The following is a 20,908-nucleotide window of genomic DNA, read 5'->3' as shown; positions in this document are numbered from 1 at the left end:
GTTCCTTGAGTCTTTGGTTTGAATGTGCGACCAGACCGTTGCGGCTCCTGGTGCAGCTGTCATCGTATTCTGGCTACCAAACCTTTACTCAAAAGTGTTTTGTTCATTCCGATCTCGTGTGACTCTTTGTGTTCCGTGTGTAACTCCTATGTGTGACGAATGTAGTCCAATAATACATCTCTAACCTTTGTACTTTGTTCTACATTAATCCACCACGTACTAAACCGTATTTTGTGATGCCACCAGGTTGACTTTCTGACACCATCGCCGCCGTCCGTATCGGCCAACTTGCATGCCTGTGTTTGACAGATATATAAGAATAAACACTTGTTTTCCATTTACAGGGTGATAGTGGCAGGATAGGGTTGACAGGTGCTCCTGGACAAAAAGGAGAGAAGGTGTGAACCTGGAGATGTCGACTGTTTTCCTTTTTAATTTTGAGCCTTAAAATGTCAAATACTGGTATTCATTTTATGTTTCCAATCATCTTACAGGGACTTGGTGGCGTGCCAGGTATCGATGGCTTATCTGGTGACAAAGGAGACAAAGTAAGAAACAGCATTTGTGTATTTCTGTGTAAAACACAATCTTTGTAACACTTCAGAAATGTATAAATGTGTATTTCTTTTGTAATTAGGGTGCAGCAGGAAAGAATGGTGATCCAGGCCGAGCAGGTCCAGCTGGACCAAAGGTGGGTGAAATGTGGTTCTTCCAGTATTAAATCCATTCACAAAACAGTGCACATGTATGTGGCTCAGCATTGGAAGTTTTTTTTTAAAATACATTTCAGGCAGTTAAAAAAAGAAGAAAAACAACACAGAATGTCTTAAGTTTTTCTGGTTTTGGCTCTGATCTCAGAGACAAACTTGTTCTCTTAAGTGGGCGTACATGCGTTTTTATGGACAATTACCTCTCAGCCTGGTATTGATTTCCTGTGAGAAGAAGTCGGAGGGGTGCAGTTTGGTTGACTTTCCTTTGGATGAAGCAGCAGCTGGTGGGAGAGGCAGCAGGGGAAGGGAGGAGGGTGGTGGGAGGAGGGAGGGGTGGTGGCTTGGGTTGGGGCAAGCGACTGTGACCAGCTGCCCAAGTCCATAAGGGAACAATTGCCCCCTTTTGTTCCAACATAGTGAATACTATCACAGAGCAATGGCTTACGGGAAGGAAACACAATCAGAACGTTGATCAGCTCCTAACCTCAAGCTGTGACCTGTTGTGAACAGTAGTAAAACCATTTCAGTCTAAAATTAGACGCAGAATAAATAAAGTGACTAAAATATACACTCAACTACTCAAATAGCAGCCTCTGAGATCATTTTTCCTAACCCCTGTTTTGCAAATGTGCTAATCTGCAGCATTTACAATAATATTTCTAATGTTGTGTGTCATGAAGTTTTATTGAAACTACTAATTAAAAATAAAATGTTATGAAGTGAAAGGGATCAGTCCCAAGGTTAAAGTCGCAGATAATTATTGCAGGCTTATTCAGTCTCATAGGCCAGATATGACGTAGCCAATATATCTACATTAGTGTACATAAATGTAAGAGTTATTCATAGCCATTCATTGACAAAATATTTTGTGTATTCCCAGGGATTTTCCTGTGGCCATCTTGCTTTGAAATTGAATAGCCATAGTGGATTGTCTTATGTTATGTTTCAACCCAGTATCACACCAAGGCGTATGGTACACCCAACAGTCCACTACAGGATACCGTGTCAATGTCACATTTGGCCTTGGTTAGGTATGAAATGGAAGAAACCTCTGGTTTATGCACCAAAAAACACTTAAATTTAGAAAAAGAAGTTATATTTTGTAAATAATGCTATGTATTTAACGTATTTAAGTTCAATGTAAGTACATGATGCTACATATGTATGTATGTTACATTAAATGGAGTCCATTTTGACAGTGGTTTTCTCACTGACTTGATCACCGATTTCCTTGGTGAAATTCCTGTGTTTGTTCCATCCAACTACCCATGACCTTCTTCCTCAGTTGACGTTTGTACCCCTGGGAATGAGAGCAGTCATGCATGAGTGTACTTTTCATGCCTAGGTGAGGCAAACAATTACACTGACGACGTATCTTCTGGTGGACTGACACAGGTATATTATATGCTTTTGGGGGATGCTTTAGTTCGTGCTGCGTCCATTTCTAATGGTAAGACAAATCTCTGATAAACCAGCTTTATTCTAACTACAAACACAGACTACCGAGACAGAAAAGGTTACCCAGGTTATCTAATGAAAACAGACAGTAAGCAGCTAAAGAGAAAGACATTATTTAGCAGCTGGTGGAGACCAAAATAGAGCTTAAACAAGAATGAATATTGGACTTGTTGTTAAATTATCATTATAAACTCATTAATATCTGATGCTGCACATGTTGTGTAGAGCCATTTTCATGTAGAGCTTTGAAAAGGGGCTGATTCACACATCAATATCATCATATTCTTTGAAGCAAATCTTATGTTTTCATTAATTCAGCCTTTAAAGCCAGGTGCCAGGTTATAAAGTTAAAAGTTACTGCTTTAAATATCAGTCAGACAAACTAGTGCGGTATGCTGTGCAATGAGACAACAACCCAATTCAGGGACGTTTCCACCAACATAAAACCCATACTATTCTGGTTTGTGAACTTAAATTTGAACTGTTCCACCAGAAAAAGAGACAAGTTGGGTCAGACTGGGAATCAGAAAATAGTAGGGCCTGACAAATGAACCGTGGCGACATCACCTGTTTGCTTTTATTTAAAGGGAAAATAGTCAATTGTAACAGTGACGCATTGGTTTCTCTACAAATTAATGGAAATCCACAGTTTGGTCCTGGGTTTGGAGTTGAAAACTTTCAAAGAGAGAGAATAAACTACCTTACTACTGAATGTCTGAAAGAACATGTCTTTGTTTCTCTGCTGAGAAAAGAATGAAAGTGAGGTCAGAGTTCAAGTTTCTCCTCTGTGAGGGGGTCTTGTCACTGACAGCTGCTGTTTGTTTTGGGGGGTTTCAGGTTCCTTAGTTGATCAGTTGCATTTTCTACATTGATTCAGCTCTGACTCAGCAGCCCCGAGTTGGCCTGTAGTTTATCACTGAGTCAGCATTGCTGACACTTTGGTGAGAGTCCCGAGTCGATAACTAATACGCTCATACAATTGTTCATTTTCTTTTGTACAGGGGATTCAAGGGGATGCGGGAATCCCTGGGACACCCGGGCCAAACGGTGTCACTGTGAGTATAATCTGAATGCACTTCATTAGTTAAAGCCTGATGGTGGTTAATTAAACTTTGTAAATGATAATATGATGTTGCTTTGTGTTGTTTTAGGGTGATTCAGGTATTAAAGGTGAAAAAGGAACACCTGGAGCCACGGTACGTTATACTGTAACCGTTTTGTGATCTAACGTCTCCATCTAATGATGATGTTTTAAGCAGTCGCTCCACATATTCATCCAGGGGGGGCTGCCTGCTACAGCCATTTGTTTTTTGGCGACTCCGCTCCATTGCAGCAGATACGTGCTCTGCATTTGGCTCGAGAGCACTTGATCAAAACAGTTGTTGCTGAGGGACAAAGAGAGAGATACTCATTTGCGTTCGCTGTCCGTGTTTACCCAGCATGCCCTGGGAGTTGAACCTTGAGTTTGAACCTGTACAGAAAAACGGGGTTAACTTCGGTGAGAGAGAGAGAACATTCATCTCACAGGACCAAAGAACTGAGGTGTATAATTGTGCAAACAGATGTGGCTTCCTTGATTCACTCTCCACATTTCCTGTCTGGAACTCTGTGGGGGCGTTTGGGGTTATAATGCACCTCATTCAGGCCTGTTGAAGCTTCGTCGATGTCTGAAGTTTCCTCTAAACTTCTAACATTACATTGATGTTAGAAAGTAATTTGGATTCAGTGAGAGGTTATTGCTCTGCATCGACTGTGGTTTCCAAATATGGTCATTAGATTTGTTGACGCTTTAGATGTCAAGATGTTCTTGTTACACCAGAAAGATTAAGTTAAGTCGAGTTAGAAGACTTCAGCAGGCAGTTTGTGTAAGGCACCTGAAACGGAACCAGTACATTGATTACTTTGCCATATGGCATGAGGATGTGTAGCAGGCTAACACTTTAGCTGCATTCAGACATGCTGATGCCAGATTTAAAGCTGTCTGTCAGCCAGTCACTCAGTCAGTAAGCAATTTCCTGTAGGTGCTGGAAAAGTACTTGAGTCAGTGGAGTGATAAAAGGAATAGGTGGTTGAGGAGGGCTGTGGGGTTGAAGGCATCAGGACAGTGTTTGTTGACTAAAAAGTCAGAGCTGTTTTTTGGGTTACACAGCATTGTTCACCGCAAGAAAAAATGGTCTTTATTAGGCATGCGAGTTGCACTGCTCTAGGGATGGCATGTCGGTTGGCTGATCCACCACTTTGGTCCAGATTAATATGTCTGAGCCACCATGAAATTTAGTAACGATATCCTACAAAGCCATCGGATGAATTCTAATAGTTTTGCTGAACTCCTTTTACTCTCGCATCACCAGGAACACTTGTGAGTGAAATTCCTTGGCTGGATTGCGTTGAAATTTGCTCCAGATATTCAGGTTTCCCTCCAATTGAATTGTAATAACTTTTGTAAACATTTAACTCTTTATCATACTTATTAATACATTCTTGGCTGAAGTTTCTGAAGTGAAGAAGGATGCGCAGTTTGATACGACTGTTTGGTCAGCCATGTTTTGTAGTTTGAAATAATTTACCCAGCATTCAGTGAATTAGCCATAAGACAGTCCATTTCTGTATTTTGAAGTCTGACCATTAGTTCAATTTAAACCACAGCAAAAATCGATATTTGTGAAAATGGCTCCACTATTGTTGCACATTGTTCCCTATTGTGAACAGTTTAGCATGCTAAAGTTAGCATTTAGCTGCCAGCATGTCTGGAAACCACAGTCTTGTTTTTTGATGTATCCTCCATTTCACTTCGACCTTTGGCCCAAGCAAGCCCAGTGATAGAGCCTCAAATTAGGACATTATACAAACATGAATGCCATATTTCAATCTTGCTTTCCACTGTCGGTTGCTTCCCCTTTTATCACATTACAATGTTGTTGTTTATTAATGGTTTAATGTTTCCACCTGAAGAATGACCCCGAAACGTCTATTTGTATTACAGTAGTGGATAGAAATAAGTATTGTTATGGATTTTCTTTTGCCAGTTTTCAGAAATTAAATTCTGTTTATCTTATTTTATAAATTTATTTTTATATATTATGGAAAGCTGATTGTCATCTCCAGTTAGAAATACTTTGGTTTCCATTTTAGGGCGGTGCAGGACAGGATGGATTCCCTGGAAAACCTGGTGTTCCTGGGAAAGATGTAAGTTGTGATTCTCCGTTTAAAATGCTGCAGTTGCAAACGGATACCGATATTAAAATGTGACACATTTGGTGAGAATTATTTATCAATCTTTCGTCTAAAATTGTTTAGGGGTTGAGAGGACTAGCTGGAGCACCTGGTCCCATTGGAATCAGAGGTGACAAGGTACAGCCACCCCGCTGCTGTTCTGTATGCAAAACAGCCTGATCACTTGATTAGAAACAATTCATAGAAGATACACTGTGCTGATATGAATCATTTTCAAAGAGGTATCATCAGAGGTTTCCCAGCTGTTGTCTGCCCTCTCCAGACATTCCTCCGTCTCTTCCGTGCATCATCAAATTCAGCCCACTCATTTGTCTGAGTAAATAAAATGCAGACATCATTTGTCTGTCTGTAATTATGGACTTTGATGATTCTTCCAGCGGTGCACACACATGCTTACGCCACACCCATACGCATGCACACAGATCCACAAAGAGCTGCAGTGGTACTTCACCCACAAGTTTCACTTTCCTTCAGCCTACAAGGAGCACATACAATCTTTAACATGACTAATCTCATGAATTATGGTCGTAGCTGTGTCATTTCTAAACTGCCCTAGGGGCTTCACCCGGCAAGCCTCTGGAGTCTAATGAAGGGGTGTTTATCCTTGTTGTGTGAACTGTGTCACAGGGCGAGAGAGGCCTTCCCGGATTACCTGGGGATGTGGTGAGTACCACAAATACACCAAAGGGATATAAGAGTTGTATTCATAAGAATTACAAGGTTGAAATGAAGAACGTAGTGAAGTTATAGAGTTAAAAATATGAGCAGCATTTTAAAATATACATGTAAGAAATTCAGTTTGTACATTTAATTGTACATGTTACCTTGATTTTTATGGTTATTGCTAAACACAGACCAGGTAATCATGGACAAGAGTAACCTATTGATCTCGTTTTTTTAACTGAAGCCCATAACTTTATAAACTAAATAATTGTGTCTCCTGTATTTATGAAGTATAGGACAAGAGATGAAACAGTTAAACAAATAAAAGGATTTTTTTTTTTTTTTTAAAGAAGGCAATTTTGAAGACTGATTCATTATTTAGGTCGTTTTAAATACATTTCTTTGGATTTTGGTCTTTTAGTCAGATAAAACCGCAATTTTAATATTTCTCATCATATTAAAATTGCAATGCGGGCATTTTCTTTTACAGAAACAGATTAATTAATAAAGAAAACAAATGTCAGTTGCAACCCTTTGGCAGACAAAGGAACATGTCCTTCCACTCTTTATTTTCTTTTGTAACAAAAAAAATGGGGGATAATCTGACATAAAAAGCAACATTTTCTTTCATGACACCATAAAGGAGTTTTGTGACAAATGAAGTGTAAAACACATTTTTAGATGAGTATGGTTATCTTGCCCATTGCTATTTCGTCACAGTAATTAGGAGTAATGAATTTGACAATGACACACTCATATGGAAACTGCATCATGTAATGATTTCTTTGTTGTTTTAATTGCAGGCACAAAGAGAAGGATCATGGGGTGGAAAGGTGAGTAAAACAGAACAACATTTATCATGTTTAGTTCATTGACAGATAAGCACATTACCTGGTAGTATTGAACATCAAGTATATGTTAGTTAACCACTGTATATTAGGACGAGAGATAAACAGCAGGTGCAGCGTTCGTCAAAACATACAGTATCAAAATGTATACAAACATTTGTGTGTAAAATATTTTATAAACAATTTCACAATGTATAGTTGTCTCAAATACTCGCACAATAAAAATCATTTTATGATTGGAAACTGTTGCCTTACAAATTTGAGTTGACTGCTCTTAGGTTGATGAATTAGTTCAAAGTCATTTTGAGTTGAAGTTGTAAAACAAGCTAACAAATTACTTATCTTGAAAAAGAAGTTCAGTAAACTTGAGATATTAAGTTGAATCAACAGATTTTGTTCTCAGTTTAAAGAGGGAACTTGCAGATACAGCTGTTTCAGCTCTTTTGTATCAGAGCCAGTAAAGACAACACGTGATGCTGCTCACAGTCATTTTGATTTATTATAAGTGTATACAGGTGGGACTGAATTAATCTTTGTCATGGTTTGAATTGTTTTCATTGTTATGGAAAGAAACAAGCATGACTTAATTAATTAACACATATTTACATTAAATCCATCATGCCATTGTTTTTTTTTCACTCTGCAAATAATAGAGTCCCTCGGGAGCTTTAACTCTCAGCACTGCATTCTGGGAAGTCTATTGAAATGCCACTTTTGTTTCTTATAAACTTAATTTAAAATTATGTAAATTTGGAGCAGTTCATTCATTCAACTCCTCATTTCAAGTCAAAGAAGCTCAAATTCGAACTCATGTTTTTTAATTCTCAAGTGGTCGAAATTTTCGAGAAAATACGACTCTTCTATATTTACATAAAGTCAGTTTGAAAAGATTAACATGAAGTTTGATCATACGGAATATATTGTCTGTATTAATAGGATATATTGATATGTCTGATATATACTCACATGCTCATCTGTTTGACCTGTTTCCAGGGAGAAGCTGGACCTCCTGGTCTTCCGGGTGCCGAGGGCCCTCCAGGGCCTTCGGTAAGATTCCTGATTTATTACTTCCTTCCTACCCGCTTCCTTCTTCCTGCTGTTTTGCTTTTGATATTCAGCTGTTGTGGGAAGGCCACCTGTTCACATGTGATGACAGTTTATTAAAATACCAGTCATGCTGCATGGATTCTTTCTAACGGCGACGGTTCATTCCTCAGGGTCCTCCTGGTGTACAAGGTCTACCTGGTGAACCCGGAGAGTTTGGCCAAAGGGTAAGCATCTCATTTCCATTGAACATAGCTGACCTGATTGTACCAGGAAATCTTAAAGAAGTGCGTCATTTACCTGAGATCTGTATCAACACACGCAGGAAGTGATGTTTTCATGGTTTTTCTGGGTTCCCATCACAGTCTGGCTGACTCAGACTCTGAAAAAAGTATTGATTTAAATGGGAAACTTCAGTCTTCAAACACTTCACACCAACAATGGGCTCATCCCAAATACTTGCCCCGCAGCTCAACCCAGGCGATGTGCCGAGCCGCTGCTGAGGTCAGGTTTAACAAGAGTTTAGCAACTTATTATCCTTGTTAAGCATACGGTGTCTTTAGAAAACCTGAGAAGATGGTTCCGCCTAGAAGGCTCAGTTCAGGGCATAACATTCCCGGTCATATTAGCTTCCTCCTGTCTTAACCTCCTCCTGTATGGAGCACCTGACCAGTCAATAAACAAACACTTTGTCACACTGTAAAAAATTTAAATATATATGTTCTCATCTCAACAAAATGCAAGAAAATGCCCAAAAATATTTGAAAAAATGTACTTTAAAAATATTTTAAAAGCTAAACATGTTTTGCCTTCACTTTAATGTTCAAATCACAAAACACGACTTTTGCTCTAATAATAATTAAAAAAAAAAATAAAGCAGAAAGAAGCCTACTTGACCAAACTGGAATTAATCTGCAATAACTGGATGCTTAATGTCCAAAAACAGAAAATTATCATATTCCAGCCACATTATTTTGATTTTGAAAACCCCCAATGTTTACTCCTCATGCTAATCAGCGCTAATACTGTAGTTGGTATTTGTGCTTTGTAAAATTATCTACAAAAACTGCCCCTTGTTTTACATGTTCCCTCTGTCTCTCTCCACATTGGTCCCATTACACAGCAGTATGAGATAAAAAACAGATGCAGAGGTCCAACATAATTTGCTCCCCTAAAACATTAACAATGATGCTGAACCCCCCCCCTCCCTACCACCACCACCACCACCCTCTCACACACACACACACACACACACACACACACACACACACACACACACACACACACACACACACACACACACAAACACACACCACCCCAACCCACGTCTCAGCAGTGTGTTGGAATCAACATTTGCAGCTGCTCAATTGGACAGCAGAGTCAAAGCAAACCTCCTCTGACCACGAATCAAAGTCATCTCTACCACCAGAGCTTCTCAGAGACCCAGCATGGATTTATAGTTTATGAACATGAATAAAGCGATTACTCTAGACCTATTTATGCTAGTACATTCATTGCACACAGGGGCATATAGAAAATGCCCCTGTGTGCAATGTTGTTTTTATTTTGTAGTATCACTGGAGGTCTTGCTGAAGCATTTTGCTGCTTCTTGGGAGGCTTTCCAGGATGATCCTTAAATAAAGAAACAGATTTTGAGGAGCTTGACCCATTTTCTTGAGGTTTAGGGTTGTTATGCCTGAGTTGAAGATGCACAGGGAGAAAGTGTGTGTGCGTGTGTGTGTGTGGCAGTGGAGGAGAGGCGGGCGAAGGCAGGCTGTTACCTGTGATAATGGGGTCTCCTCTACTGCCAGTGCTGATGGAGTTGGCTGGATGGTTGACTTGCTGTAGATTGAGCTGCTCTCACCTGCACTGCTGCGAAGCTCTCGTTACTCATCCGGTGTCACCTATCTATTCACCTTTATCCTGATATGACAGCTGAGGGAAGCCTGGGCTGTGGACAGACTGTCTTAAAGGACTGCTGAGGATGGCATCAGCAAACGTACAGAAAAATTACGGGAAAAAATAGATGAAGGGCCTTTGCCAATATTTTTTTTGGGGGACTTGAATGGAACGAAAAGGGAAAACAGTATCAACACAAATATGTTCTTTTAGCTTCCTGTCCATTCTAATAAAATAAAATAGTTTGACTACTCAGACTTAATGGGGATAAAATGGTTTTGTTTTGAAATATAAACTCTATAAACATATATATCATTTAGATTTAGCTTGACCAAACTAAATCACCTGAATTCCACTGGAGTTGAAAGCTGAGGTCAAAATTACTGCTGTTAGCTTCAGCATCAGTTTATTTCTTATTTATTTCTCCACAAACCTGGATTTAGTTGGTGCCTTTTTAGCTGAAAAAACAAAGTACATGAGCAAGTTTTAGCTCCCCAAAGTGGATATTATTTAATTACCATTAAAAGTTAGTGAGTGGCTATCTCCCCAGTTAGTATGCTGCCTCGATGTTATCTCCCTCATTATGTAGTTATCCATTTCTGTGAAGAGTGCATGTCACAGTTTCTCGAGTCTACAGAAATGTTTACAGAAACTGAACACATTTATTGTGAAATGTTTTTTATGTCTTTGCTCCATTTTGATCAAATGACCTATGTTTTGGCTTGCAGGATAGAACTTGAACTTAGTATTACCACCAACACCTTACTAAACTTAACAAAAAGCGATTGTCTCAGAAGATTCTGTTTTCACAGTTATATGAACCTAGTTATAGTTACATAGTTCTTTTCAGGAAGATTCCTAGAGAAATAAATTACGCAGCCATAAATGAAGGCTCATTTCTCAGCTTTGAGATATGAATATTGTTCTAAAACCTGACATGGTGGAGAAGTACTGAATACAAAGACACAGGGTCTAAAATTAGCTGACTGAAGAAAATTTTAACTGCAGAATCTAAATTCTTCCAAATTGACTAAACTCCCTGAATTTACAGAAACCTCACTTTTCTCAATGGTGACTACAACCCTGAAAAATGCTCACATTATGTCCGTACTGTTTTTTATATTATATTATTCCGTTTTTAATTCCACACTGTTGTCTTTCAGGGAAAGAAAGGTGAAAGCGGACTGCCTGGAGTCGATGGTCTTCCTGGACCTCCTGTAAGAAGAATTTTAATTTGCCAATAAAGAATGGGTTATTGTTTGTTTGGTTGTTTGTGGGCACATTATAGACAACACAGGTTAAACGAATATATACATACTAGAATCACGACAAATGTGCAGACAGCATCCCTGTATCCATTTGTAGCCACCAGAATCTACAATATTGTTCAAAATAAGGTACTGAGTTTTCTAAATGACTGGAAATTGAATTCCAAATATGAGGATCTGTTTTCTAAAAACTGATTTTCTGCGGTTCCTCCTACATTATGCATGTTGCAGTAACTTACATAGATTTTTAAAGCAACATGAAAACCAAACAATAATTTATTCTGTTTAAAAAATAATACAAAAATTGTAACAGTGCCTACCTTTAAAACGGGGCAGAGCGTAGGCACTTTAGCTACAACTATGTTGTTACGTCATTGCCCTCTGCTGGACAGCACGTGGTAATGGCTAATCTTGGAGTAATGGATAAATAATGTCCTAAAAGGCTACCATGCTATTCAGCCAGGTGTGAATAGTTTTTAGGTGAAGAGTGCCCTTAGGGCTTTCTGCTCGGGTCCGGGTTAAAGAAAGAAGAAAAGAGTTGGATTTCTGTTAGAAAGAAAACCCTGAGGGCAAAACGGCTCCTGCCTGCGGGAAGAATGTGGAAAAGGTGAATAAAGTTGGAGCTCAAAGTACAGCGATGTGTCGCCTCCTGTTGATATCACAAATATTCAAACTTTATTTCTCCAAAATAAAGATTCCAAATGCAGGGTTGCCATTTTGTAAATGCTGCTTGTTAATGACCTTTTGGGTTGGAAACAACACCTGTTCAACAAGCACAAAATAAACTTTAAAAGATGACATCTTAGGCCGCTATTCCTGCAGTCACTCCTTATTCACAGCAGAGCTGTACTAATAACAACTTTAAAGAAGTAACCAAAATATAATGCTAATTGTAGGTAACAGCTGAGCCTAATTATGCATCTTAAACGGAGTCGAATGCTTGTAAACTTTAAAGGCTGAGACCGACCAGCACACATCCTGCCAACCAGCACCTGTCACATCAGCAGCACAGTAGTGTTTCTAAACTGTGGAGTCCAACGACTTAACCATTAATTAGTCTGAGAGTATGTGAAGTTATTCTAACAGTAAAGTCTCTTTTGAACTCCTTGAGGTTTTATTTTTTTTTTAGCTTTTTTTTATGGTAGGAACAATTAAAGCTCTTTAAACATTTATGTTGTTTTTGAAAAGTAAATGTCCCCTTTAATCAAAAGATTAATTATTATTTAAACTGACCTCTTGTTTATGCGCTGCTCTCATCAGTGCTTCTTCCAGCACCTTAGTGACCTCTCAAGGAGAGCTGAGGAGAATTAATGTGGTGCTTTAATTGTGCGGGCAGCTCATTATTTGATGTGACCCACAGAGCACAAAATTACTACTCTCTCAAAGGTGTCCTCATTGTGGGTTTTAACAGAAGGAAAATAAACAGCCTGGATTCAAACCAACAGGTTATGTCAATTAATTTTACAAATTGCTCCCTTGAGCAAAATAGAAATCCACCCGTATTCGAGTGGAATTGGAGGTTTAACGAGCTCTAACCGGTGCTACAATACCTCCCTCCAGTGGCTGCTCTGGAGAATAGACATGTAGTGTCTTGTGGACAAAATACAAATCTGAATATTTGGTTTGAACAACAATTAAGAAAATGAGAATAAAAAAAAATATTTCCACATGATCAACTTGTTGTTGTTTTGCAGGGTCCTCAGGGTCCTCCTGGACCACCAGGAAACCAGGGACACACTGGACCTCCTGTAAGTGACCAGAAAGGCAGTCGTCATTAAATATGTTCATTTGCGTTGGCATCGAATGAACGTCTGCTGTTGAACATGTTGACACGCCTCTTCTTTCTATTTCAAGGGTCTGCCGGGTGAAATTGGATTTTCAGGCAAACCCGGAGAGTCTGGAAAGCCAGTGAGTTGACCTTTTATATTCTCAGATAAAAACAAACATAATTTTCTGTTAACGCTACTTTTCATCCTGGGAGTTCAGTGTGTGTTGCTGTTCTTCTGTTCGTGTCACTAAATGTCAGCGTTTTGTCCCTGATCTTCAAAGGGTCTTCCTGGTAAAGATGGTCTGGATGGTCTTCCTGGAAACGACGGCGCCATGGTCAGTATGACCTTTACATTTCCATGAACAAACACTTTTAAAGCACTAAAATTTGATATGAACAAAGGTTTGAATGACTGTGTAATGTTTAAGGGGTCTTTTGTACACACAAAAACAGAGAACTATGCCCCACATTTTCAGTTTTGCTCCAGGATGTGGAGGTTCTTTAGTGTCCTTTAGCTCATTGTTTTGTTTTATGGACCCTAAATGTACTGTATTGCTATACTCTCCCTGTTTTCATCAACCTTGTTTCTCGCTGCAGCAGGTGGACATTTTCAGTCAAACAGCTCTGATAAGCTCACTGATAACTGATGAAGTTATAGCAAGTAGCTGGTGTGGAAAGTTTATCATCGAGCAGATTGATAGCCACGTGTATTTGTGAGGGGTTAGAAAAAACAAAAACCAAGGCAAAGGATCAGTGAGTGTTTGTCAAGAGTCAAAATTCAATCGGAGGGTACTGATGTAGCTTTCCGCCGGTTATAAAATAGGCAGCTGATTACTAACATGTTAGCCATGGCAAATTTACAGGTCCAGAATATGTCAGTGTTGTTCAGGATCTGGAGTTTTTATACAAAGTGGATCAAAATATACACGCACCCTTAAATTGGTTCACTGTCGGCCCTTCAGTAGACCTTTTTCACAGCAGGCATGGTAGGGAAAGTACAAGTGTTTGAATGATGGCGGGGACTTCCCCTACGTGAAAAGCAGCCATCGTTAATACACCTGCGCTTCCCCGAGAATGACAAGACCACATTTTTTTTATATTTAAATATAACGTTAGGAAGGTTACTGTGAAATGTACAGATTACTTGTTACCTTATGAAAGATGTATTTAGTAAGATAACTGTTACTAAGGAGAGGAGAGGAGGTGCAAATTCAAACAAGAGAACCAATCAAAACAAGGCTCAAACATTGAGCACATCCTGCTAAATGAATGGAGCCTGCCTGGATGATTAACTTACTGATTACGATCACATTTATTTTGTAATTTATATTATGTAACTACATTACATGTGATTAGTTACTCCCCGACACTGTTTATACATGAACTACTTGTGATTCCTTTATTCATTTTTTAGATTTATTTTTGAAAAACCTTTTGTTTTAAACATTAACTTTTGACTGACATATGTAAATGTAACACTGGGACTAAACTGACTTGTAGGACATACACTTCCTGGCAGATTGTTTAAGCTGGTACAGGGTTTGAAGCGATGAACTCTGATTCGTAATCTTGTGTGTGAAGGGACCCAGGGGAGAACGGGGAACAGATGGTTTTCCTGGCAAGCCTGGACCGAAGGTACTTTGACTTAATCTCACTCAGAAACACACACCGCAATGAAATAAATACAGTATGCAGCTCAGGAGATAGCGTGTGTATTTTCCATATGCAAAGCTGACATTTTAATTTGTGTGTGCGTGTGCGTGTGTGCGTGCGCGTGTGTGTGTGCGTGTGTGCGTATGTGTGTGTCTTCTCCACAGAGTGACGACGGGCCTCCTGGACCAAGAGGACCTCCAGGGGAGAGAGTGAGTTCACAGCTGTCTTTTTTTTGTGTCATTATTGGGATATATTGTGTGATAATGAAACCCATTTTATGACTTTGTTTTTATTTCTTTCTACAGGGAGAAGCTGGTTCTCGTGGACAACCAGGTGCTGACGGAACAAGAGGTGACAGGGGAGTGCCGGTAGGTGTGACTCGAAGCTTTAACAACACCACAAATATATACGTTTACAGCTAGACTCATCATGTAACGCTCAATGTCTCATTTGCATCTGCAAACATGGATAGTTAAGAGATTGCACTTTTACACTTTATAGAACTGAAATCATTTCTGGAAAAATCAAACCTCTCAATCAACTTTGTAATTGGTTCGGGCCTCCTACTGGTACCCCTTAAGGGACTGCTGGGTGTCCCCAAATACCACTGTAGTTGATTTTCCAATTAAAAAAAAAAAAATCTCCATTTGCCTGTTTGTAATCGGTAAGAAATAAGTAAATTATGAAATATTAATTTTGGCTTCTTTTTTGTAGGGAGAGAGAGGACAGGAAGGGCCACTGGGGCCAACAGGTGAAAAAGGTGACAAGGTAAGTGATAGAAAAGGAATCTCTTTTGTGTGTTTGACAACTTTCTGAATTGAAATGAGCATCCTGCAGTGTTGGTGTAGTTACAGTGGTGGTCACCCTGCAGTGTTAGCTGTAATAAGGTCATTAGCATGCAGACTCTGTGAACATATTGTCTCATATTGCTTCAGGGTGAAGTGGGAGCTCGGGGACTGCCCGGCACTCCAGGAAATGTAAGTACACTTTCTAAGAGTGCATGTTAACATAATACACAGTTACAACCCTGCAGTATATTCTCAACCATTTATTATTCAGTGCAGATGTAATAAATTATCATCTGTCCTCCTCACAGGTTGCAAACGTCATCCCAGAGCCCGGCGAACCTGTAAGTAGCCGTCACCCACCAGACTTCATTGTAGGATTAGGCATTTTTAGAGTTCCTTCAAAAGCAGTATATCTGGTTTTGTGTGTAACCGCACGCTGTGTTTTTTTATTACTCCTCTGCATACCAACTTCTTCTTCTTTGCCGACATCAAAACTTGTCATTCCTCTGCTTGTTCTTTCCTCCAGGGGACACCCGGACAGACGGGAGAGAAGGGGGATCAAGGGAAACCAGGAGAGATGGTGAGTCTTATTTCTTTCCTTCAACATAAAACCAGACTTCCTCTGGCAGTACGCTCAATGATCCACTAGATGTCAGCAGAGATTTGATACAAGTGAGGTCACAAAGAAAGCTCGGAGTAAATTAAACTGTTGTAGACAGTAATACGCTGACCTGATTCTCCATTCACTTTTAGTTTATAGATGTATTAAATGGAGCAGAATAGAAATTATTGGTAAATTTAGCAGGATATACACTTCTACTTATACACTTACAATTACACTTACTTATACAGTTAAATGTATACATAGTCATACGTTTGATACACTACAAAAAGGCCAGCATATGTTCCTATGATGTTCTAGGATTACTTTTTCAGGTCAGCCAATGAAAGTGTTTCATTAATAATTAAGTCCCAGAATATTTTCTTAATGTGTGGGTGTTGTTTTACCTTCATTATATTTTACCTTCTCTTCTTTCTGGAATTATAAAAATCCTTTCAGAGTTCTATGAGAAATGTTAAAACACATATTTGAATAAATGTGTCTTCTCTAAAGGGTCCGAGAGGTTTACCTGGTGAACAAGGCTTTAAAGGACAACCTGGACTCCCGGTAAGCAGGTTCACTCTTTTACTGTCCACTCATTTTAATTGCAGTCCCTTTCATTAGCTGTGTTGATTTCAGGGTCCGCAGGGTGACACCGGACTTACAGGAGAGACAGGACGTGTTGGAGACCCGGTAAGTGGGTCCGTTTAATGGGATTCACCTTTTTTTTTATACAATATGTTCTTTACTGTACTGACTGTAATGCCTTATCTTCCAGGGTCCACCTGGCATAGCTGGCCTTCAGGGTGCTCGTGGATTACCAGGAAATGTGGTAGGTCTTAATTTAACGTTATTGATGGGCATAGGAATTTCCTGCTGTACATGCTTCAGTTTTAAAAGTAGCTGTCACCTGTTTTTAAGGGCATACCGGGGATCATCGGGCCTCCTGGTCCAGCCGGACAAAGAGGAGACAAGGTCAGTCACCTGTCCTGGGTATATTTGGTCGGATATGTTTTTTAAATAAGATTAAAGACCGCGTTGAGAACGGCTTTGGCGGCGCAGAGAGAAAATCAGACTGCAGAGAAGAGAGAGCGACCTCGTGTATCCTCCATTATTGTTTCCAGTCTTTGAATTAATTTCAGTCCTGCAGCAGCAGCGACATGGAGGAGGTTCACACCAGAAATTCAGAGCACTTTCCTCTGCCTCTCGTGGCTTTATCTTTTTTTCTATTGGCTTTTATCCACAGAAGGAGCTGCAGTGACATTTTTAACCGTGTCATTACTGCTCATTCTCTATTTTAGAGCAACTGGAAGCAGATCGTTTTCTCAATACGCAGGACATGATACGCATAATGTTCAATGGATATGATCCTGTGGTTGTAAAGTGCAGTGTTATCCTTAAAAATCGCCTAAAATTTGCAAAGTAGAAATCACACTGTTCCAAATTTGGAGCAATAAAGGTATGTAAGGCATCTGCTAGTGTGTCTGTTGGGAGGCAATACCAAGTCTCTGTATTTCTTGCTTTTTATTTTAGGGTGAACCAGGTAAAACAGGACAAGCAGGCCCCCAAGGCCCTCCCGGAGATCCCGGTTTGACTGGATCCCCTGGACCAACAGGGAAGGGGAAAGACGGCCAAAATGTAAGACATTTATTTTACCTGCCAGGCTATATTTAAAGTGGAGCATCCCTCAGACATACAGTATTGTAGATTTGTTTACCTAAATTCACGAGACAAACATCAGGGCTTTTTGAATGATTTAATGACAATGAAACAGATTTGTGTTTATATCACATATTATTTTCCTTGAGATGTTTTTTTACTCATTACTGTGTTCCAATATTTAAATGATAGATTCAACATTTTTCAACCAAGCCACAGATATTAAAATGTTTCATATTATCAATAATTAAGTTTAACAAGAGAAGCTACAATTCTTCAATTAAATAACCTCTGTGCTGTTTAATTACATTATTATCACATATAATATAGTCATATATATATATTATACCCCATGTATTGCCATGGAAACTGAGATCATACGAACAAAAAGTTATATGTTTTAAAGGCGAATTGCCGCACAATATGAATAGATTTTCATTACATGTTTTATTTAGACTTGTTGTTAATTGCAATTTTACACTCGAGGGTGAGCTTTCACTTCCTTATTGACACGACAGTGATGCAGAGCAGAGGGGCTTGCGCAGAGCATCCGTAAGCATCACCGAAGTCATTTGAAATGAGTCATTAACCATTAGCTGCACAGCAAAAAGTAATGAACAGTTTCTACCCCGAAGCCATCAGCATACTAAACTCTCCACCTAAATGCCCACAATCAAAACCACTGAATGAACCCCGATAGACAACACTTACACTGTGCATCACCACCTGTGTGCAATACCAGAACTGTGATGTGAAGTAGCTCCGTATAATATGTAGCAATGTGTGTGTGTGTGTGTGTGTGTGCGTGTGTGTGCGTGTGTGTGTGTGTGTGTGTGTGTGTGTGTGTGTGCTTGTGTTAGGTTGTGTACCGACTTTTATATATATTTTTTTATACTTTTATACTTCTGGTACATGTATAATATATATTCTTGTTTGATTTGTTGGAGCTACATTTGGGTGATGTGCTTGAAAAAGAATTTGTAGGCCAGGACAACGACAAATACAGAAATTCTATTCTGTTCTATCGACTGACACAGAAAACCAGAAGATTAAAAGCAATTGGAACCAACATTTTAATGCCTGGTTTAATATGCGGTTATTAGTATGAGGATCATTATATCTGATATGTTACTGAGCCTCCTGTATTCCACGTGTTGTGCTTGTAAACATCTCCCTTCCCCGTTGAACCGCAGCGTAATATGAGTATGGCAGAAAAGAAAAAAAAAACGAGCCTGAGTTGGCACTTTTTTGCGCTGCAGCTCAACATGTTTCTTCATAATTTTTCACCACCAACCAGACATGTGGCCGTCCTGCTGACGAGGCAGGCGCAAACAGGAAAGACATTGTTAAGACATATCACATTAAAGCAGTGCCGGGTCTCAACAGATTATTTTTTTTACAGCTGCCAGGTGCGGCCCCAGGGGCCCCCGGCTACAGTTATGTGCATGGAGAACAGCGGCTCACTTTCAACCATAAATGATTTATTGAAAAAAAAAAAAAAAAAAAAAGTGTAATTCCAGTGTTTCCAGTGTTTGAGGAGCAAGCAATGATTTATGTCATTTATGATATTACAGGGAGATCCAGGACCACAGGGAATTCAAGGACCCTCCGGGCCAAAGGTAAGATTATTTCAGAAGTTTGCAACAACTTTCGAGGTCGCCTGAGGTGTTTTTTTTATTTTATTTTTCTCATGCACAGGTGCTCTTTTGTTGATGTGAAAAACATCATCTTTTTTTTTGTTTCTGGCACGGATGAGAAAAACAATTCATTTTTGTTGAAAGCAGCAAAAGCAATTTCTGTGCCCACTGCTCTGTGACCGTCGCTCTGATTATGACTGCCTGTTTGCCGTGAGGAGCTTGATGTCAGGGGCACAGAACGGGTGAGGCTGGACAGGCGCATTTGCTGGATTTATGGTGTCAAATCGCTCACCCTCATCACCAATACATTTTCTCTTCTGAGCACCAAAATGTCAACTCTAGATTGTTTTTTTTGTTGTGTTTTTTTCCATCACAGATTAAAAACAGAGTGGTATTTCTGGGATCAGCAGTCATTGCTGAATGGAGCGAGCCCAGACTCTTAGTCAAACATTAAAGCTGAATTGATATTACTTAAGAGGCAGGATGGTGAAGTAAACTTAGATTTTTTTTAAATATTTCTTTGCCCTCCAGGGCCAACCGGGCTCCCGAGGAGAACCTGGGGTGCCAGGGGACAGAGGTTCTGCAGGAGAAGGCAAAGTGGGACCACAGGTATGAACACCGATACCAGTGTGTTAAACTGATCCTCTTCCAGTGTATTTACTCACACATATCTATATTGTCTTTCACAGGGGCCTTCAGGAAATAAGGGGGAACCTGGAGCTGCGGTAAATATCTGATAAAAATAACACTGAATATATTAACGCTCATAAATTGTGTTTCTTTGAAGGTATAATTATTAATCTTGTAATCTGACTTTGTACATTAGGGGGCGATGGTGAGTCACTGTAGCGTTCAGGCTCCAAACTCTGTGACCCGTCAGATTAAGTGACCTGCAGTGTTGGTTGGGTTGGTTTAGTCGTGAGGGTGAGAGCACCGGGCAGGTCACAGAGTCTGACAGGAGACAGATTTCAGTGTAACACCAGTTTCAGCAGTTTCATAGAAATTACATACTTCTGCCGTGAGTTGTTGTTTATTTTTTAACGGATGATTGTAAAGTCAGATTGTATGCACCCCCTAGTGGATAAACTAGGCTGAAAAATGTGGTTAATGCGAAAGCGCCTTAAACTGCAACACCACTGAGGGCCGCTGCTCCAAAAAGCCTCCAGTCAATGCATTTTTTCCACAAGTTATTTTAACTGTTGTTAGCCAAAGTCACTCCTTCTTATTAGCTGTTTTTTGGGGGACGTTTCTGTTTGATTGACAGGCCTATGGTTACGGCTAGCAGTGGGATCCACCGCTCGCTCCCCCTCAACTCACCCAAATATGGTCCCTTCTGGCCCCAAACCGCTCGCCACTAGCAAGATGGCGACGGTCAATGTCCGAACTCGAGGCTTCATCGCGGCTGTTCATTAACCAATGGGTGACATTACTGTTGGCTGCCACTTGGGATAAACAAAAAAATGGCGATCAGTTAAGCCTATAGTTTATATTATTGGTTTTTCATCTCCATTTTTAGATCATAGCATCAAGAAAACAGCCACACTTATTCTATATATTTTGCCAAAAGTTTCAGCAATAAACAGGTTAAAATAACCTTCTTCTTCCGCTCATGTTTGACTGAGAACAGACTCGACACTACAGCGACTCACTATCCCCTCTTGTGGTACAGAGTGGTATT

The 20,908-nt window shown here is 39.7% G+C and overlaps 1 protein-coding gene across 1 annotated transcript in view; it reads left to right on the top strand.

The window, feature by feature from the left end:
• col22a1 (collagen, type XXII, alpha 1) overlaps positions 1-20,908 on the top strand; it is a 60,327-nt gene that overhangs the window by 18,711 nt on the left and 20,708 nt on the right. The window contains exons 12-41 of the mRNA XM_069176733.1: positions 345-398; positions 495-548; positions 638-691; positions 3,170-3,223; positions 3,320-3,364; positions 5,301-5,354; positions 5,466-5,519; positions 6,030-6,065; positions 6,869-6,898; positions 7,907-7,960; positions 8,131-8,184; positions 11,020-11,073; positions 12,819-12,872; positions 12,979-13,032; positions 13,174-13,227; positions 14,474-14,527; positions 14,710-14,754; positions 14,851-14,913; positions 15,260-15,313; positions 15,481-15,522; positions 15,642-15,674; positions 15,860-15,913; positions 16,448-16,501; positions 16,574-16,627; positions 16,713-16,766; positions 16,856-16,909; positions 17,468-17,572; positions 19,168-19,212; positions 19,762-19,839; positions 19,920-19,955. Coding sequence (XP_069032834.1) covers positions 345-398; positions 495-548; positions 638-691; positions 3,170-3,223; positions 3,320-3,364; positions 5,301-5,354; positions 5,466-5,519; positions 6,030-6,065; positions 6,869-6,898; positions 7,907-7,960; positions 8,131-8,184; positions 11,020-11,073; positions 12,819-12,872; positions 12,979-13,032; positions 13,174-13,227; positions 14,474-14,527; positions 14,710-14,754; positions 14,851-14,913; positions 15,260-15,313; positions 15,481-15,522; positions 15,642-15,674; positions 15,860-15,913; positions 16,448-16,501; positions 16,574-16,627; positions 16,713-16,766; positions 16,856-16,909; positions 17,468-17,572; positions 19,168-19,212; positions 19,762-19,839; positions 19,920-19,955 — 1,584 coding nt within the window. The remainder of the gene's footprint in view (positions 1-344; positions 399-494; positions 549-637; positions 692-3,169; positions 3,224-3,319; positions 3,365-5,300; positions 5,355-5,465; positions 5,520-6,029; positions 6,066-6,868; positions 6,899-7,906; positions 7,961-8,130; positions 8,185-11,019; positions 11,074-12,818; positions 12,873-12,978; positions 13,033-13,173; positions 13,228-14,473; positions 14,528-14,709; positions 14,755-14,850; positions 14,914-15,259; positions 15,314-15,480; positions 15,523-15,641; positions 15,675-15,859; positions 15,914-16,447; positions 16,502-16,573; positions 16,628-16,712; positions 16,767-16,855; positions 16,910-17,467; positions 17,573-19,167; positions 19,213-19,761; positions 19,840-19,919; positions 19,956-20,908) is intronic.

The sequence above is a fragment of the Embiotoca jacksoni genome, unplaced genomic scaffold (assembly GCF_022577435.1).
Source record: "Embiotoca jacksoni isolate LCO1_2020_lvr unplaced genomic scaffold, fEmbJac1.0.p SCAF_7, whole genome shotgun sequence".
NCBI classification, from domain to species: Eukaryota; Metazoa; Chordata; class Actinopteri; family Embiotocidae; genus Embiotoca; species Embiotoca jacksoni.
The sequence above is the reverse complement of the archived record's forward strand: the minus strand, read 5'-3'. Positions and strand labels throughout refer to the sequence as shown.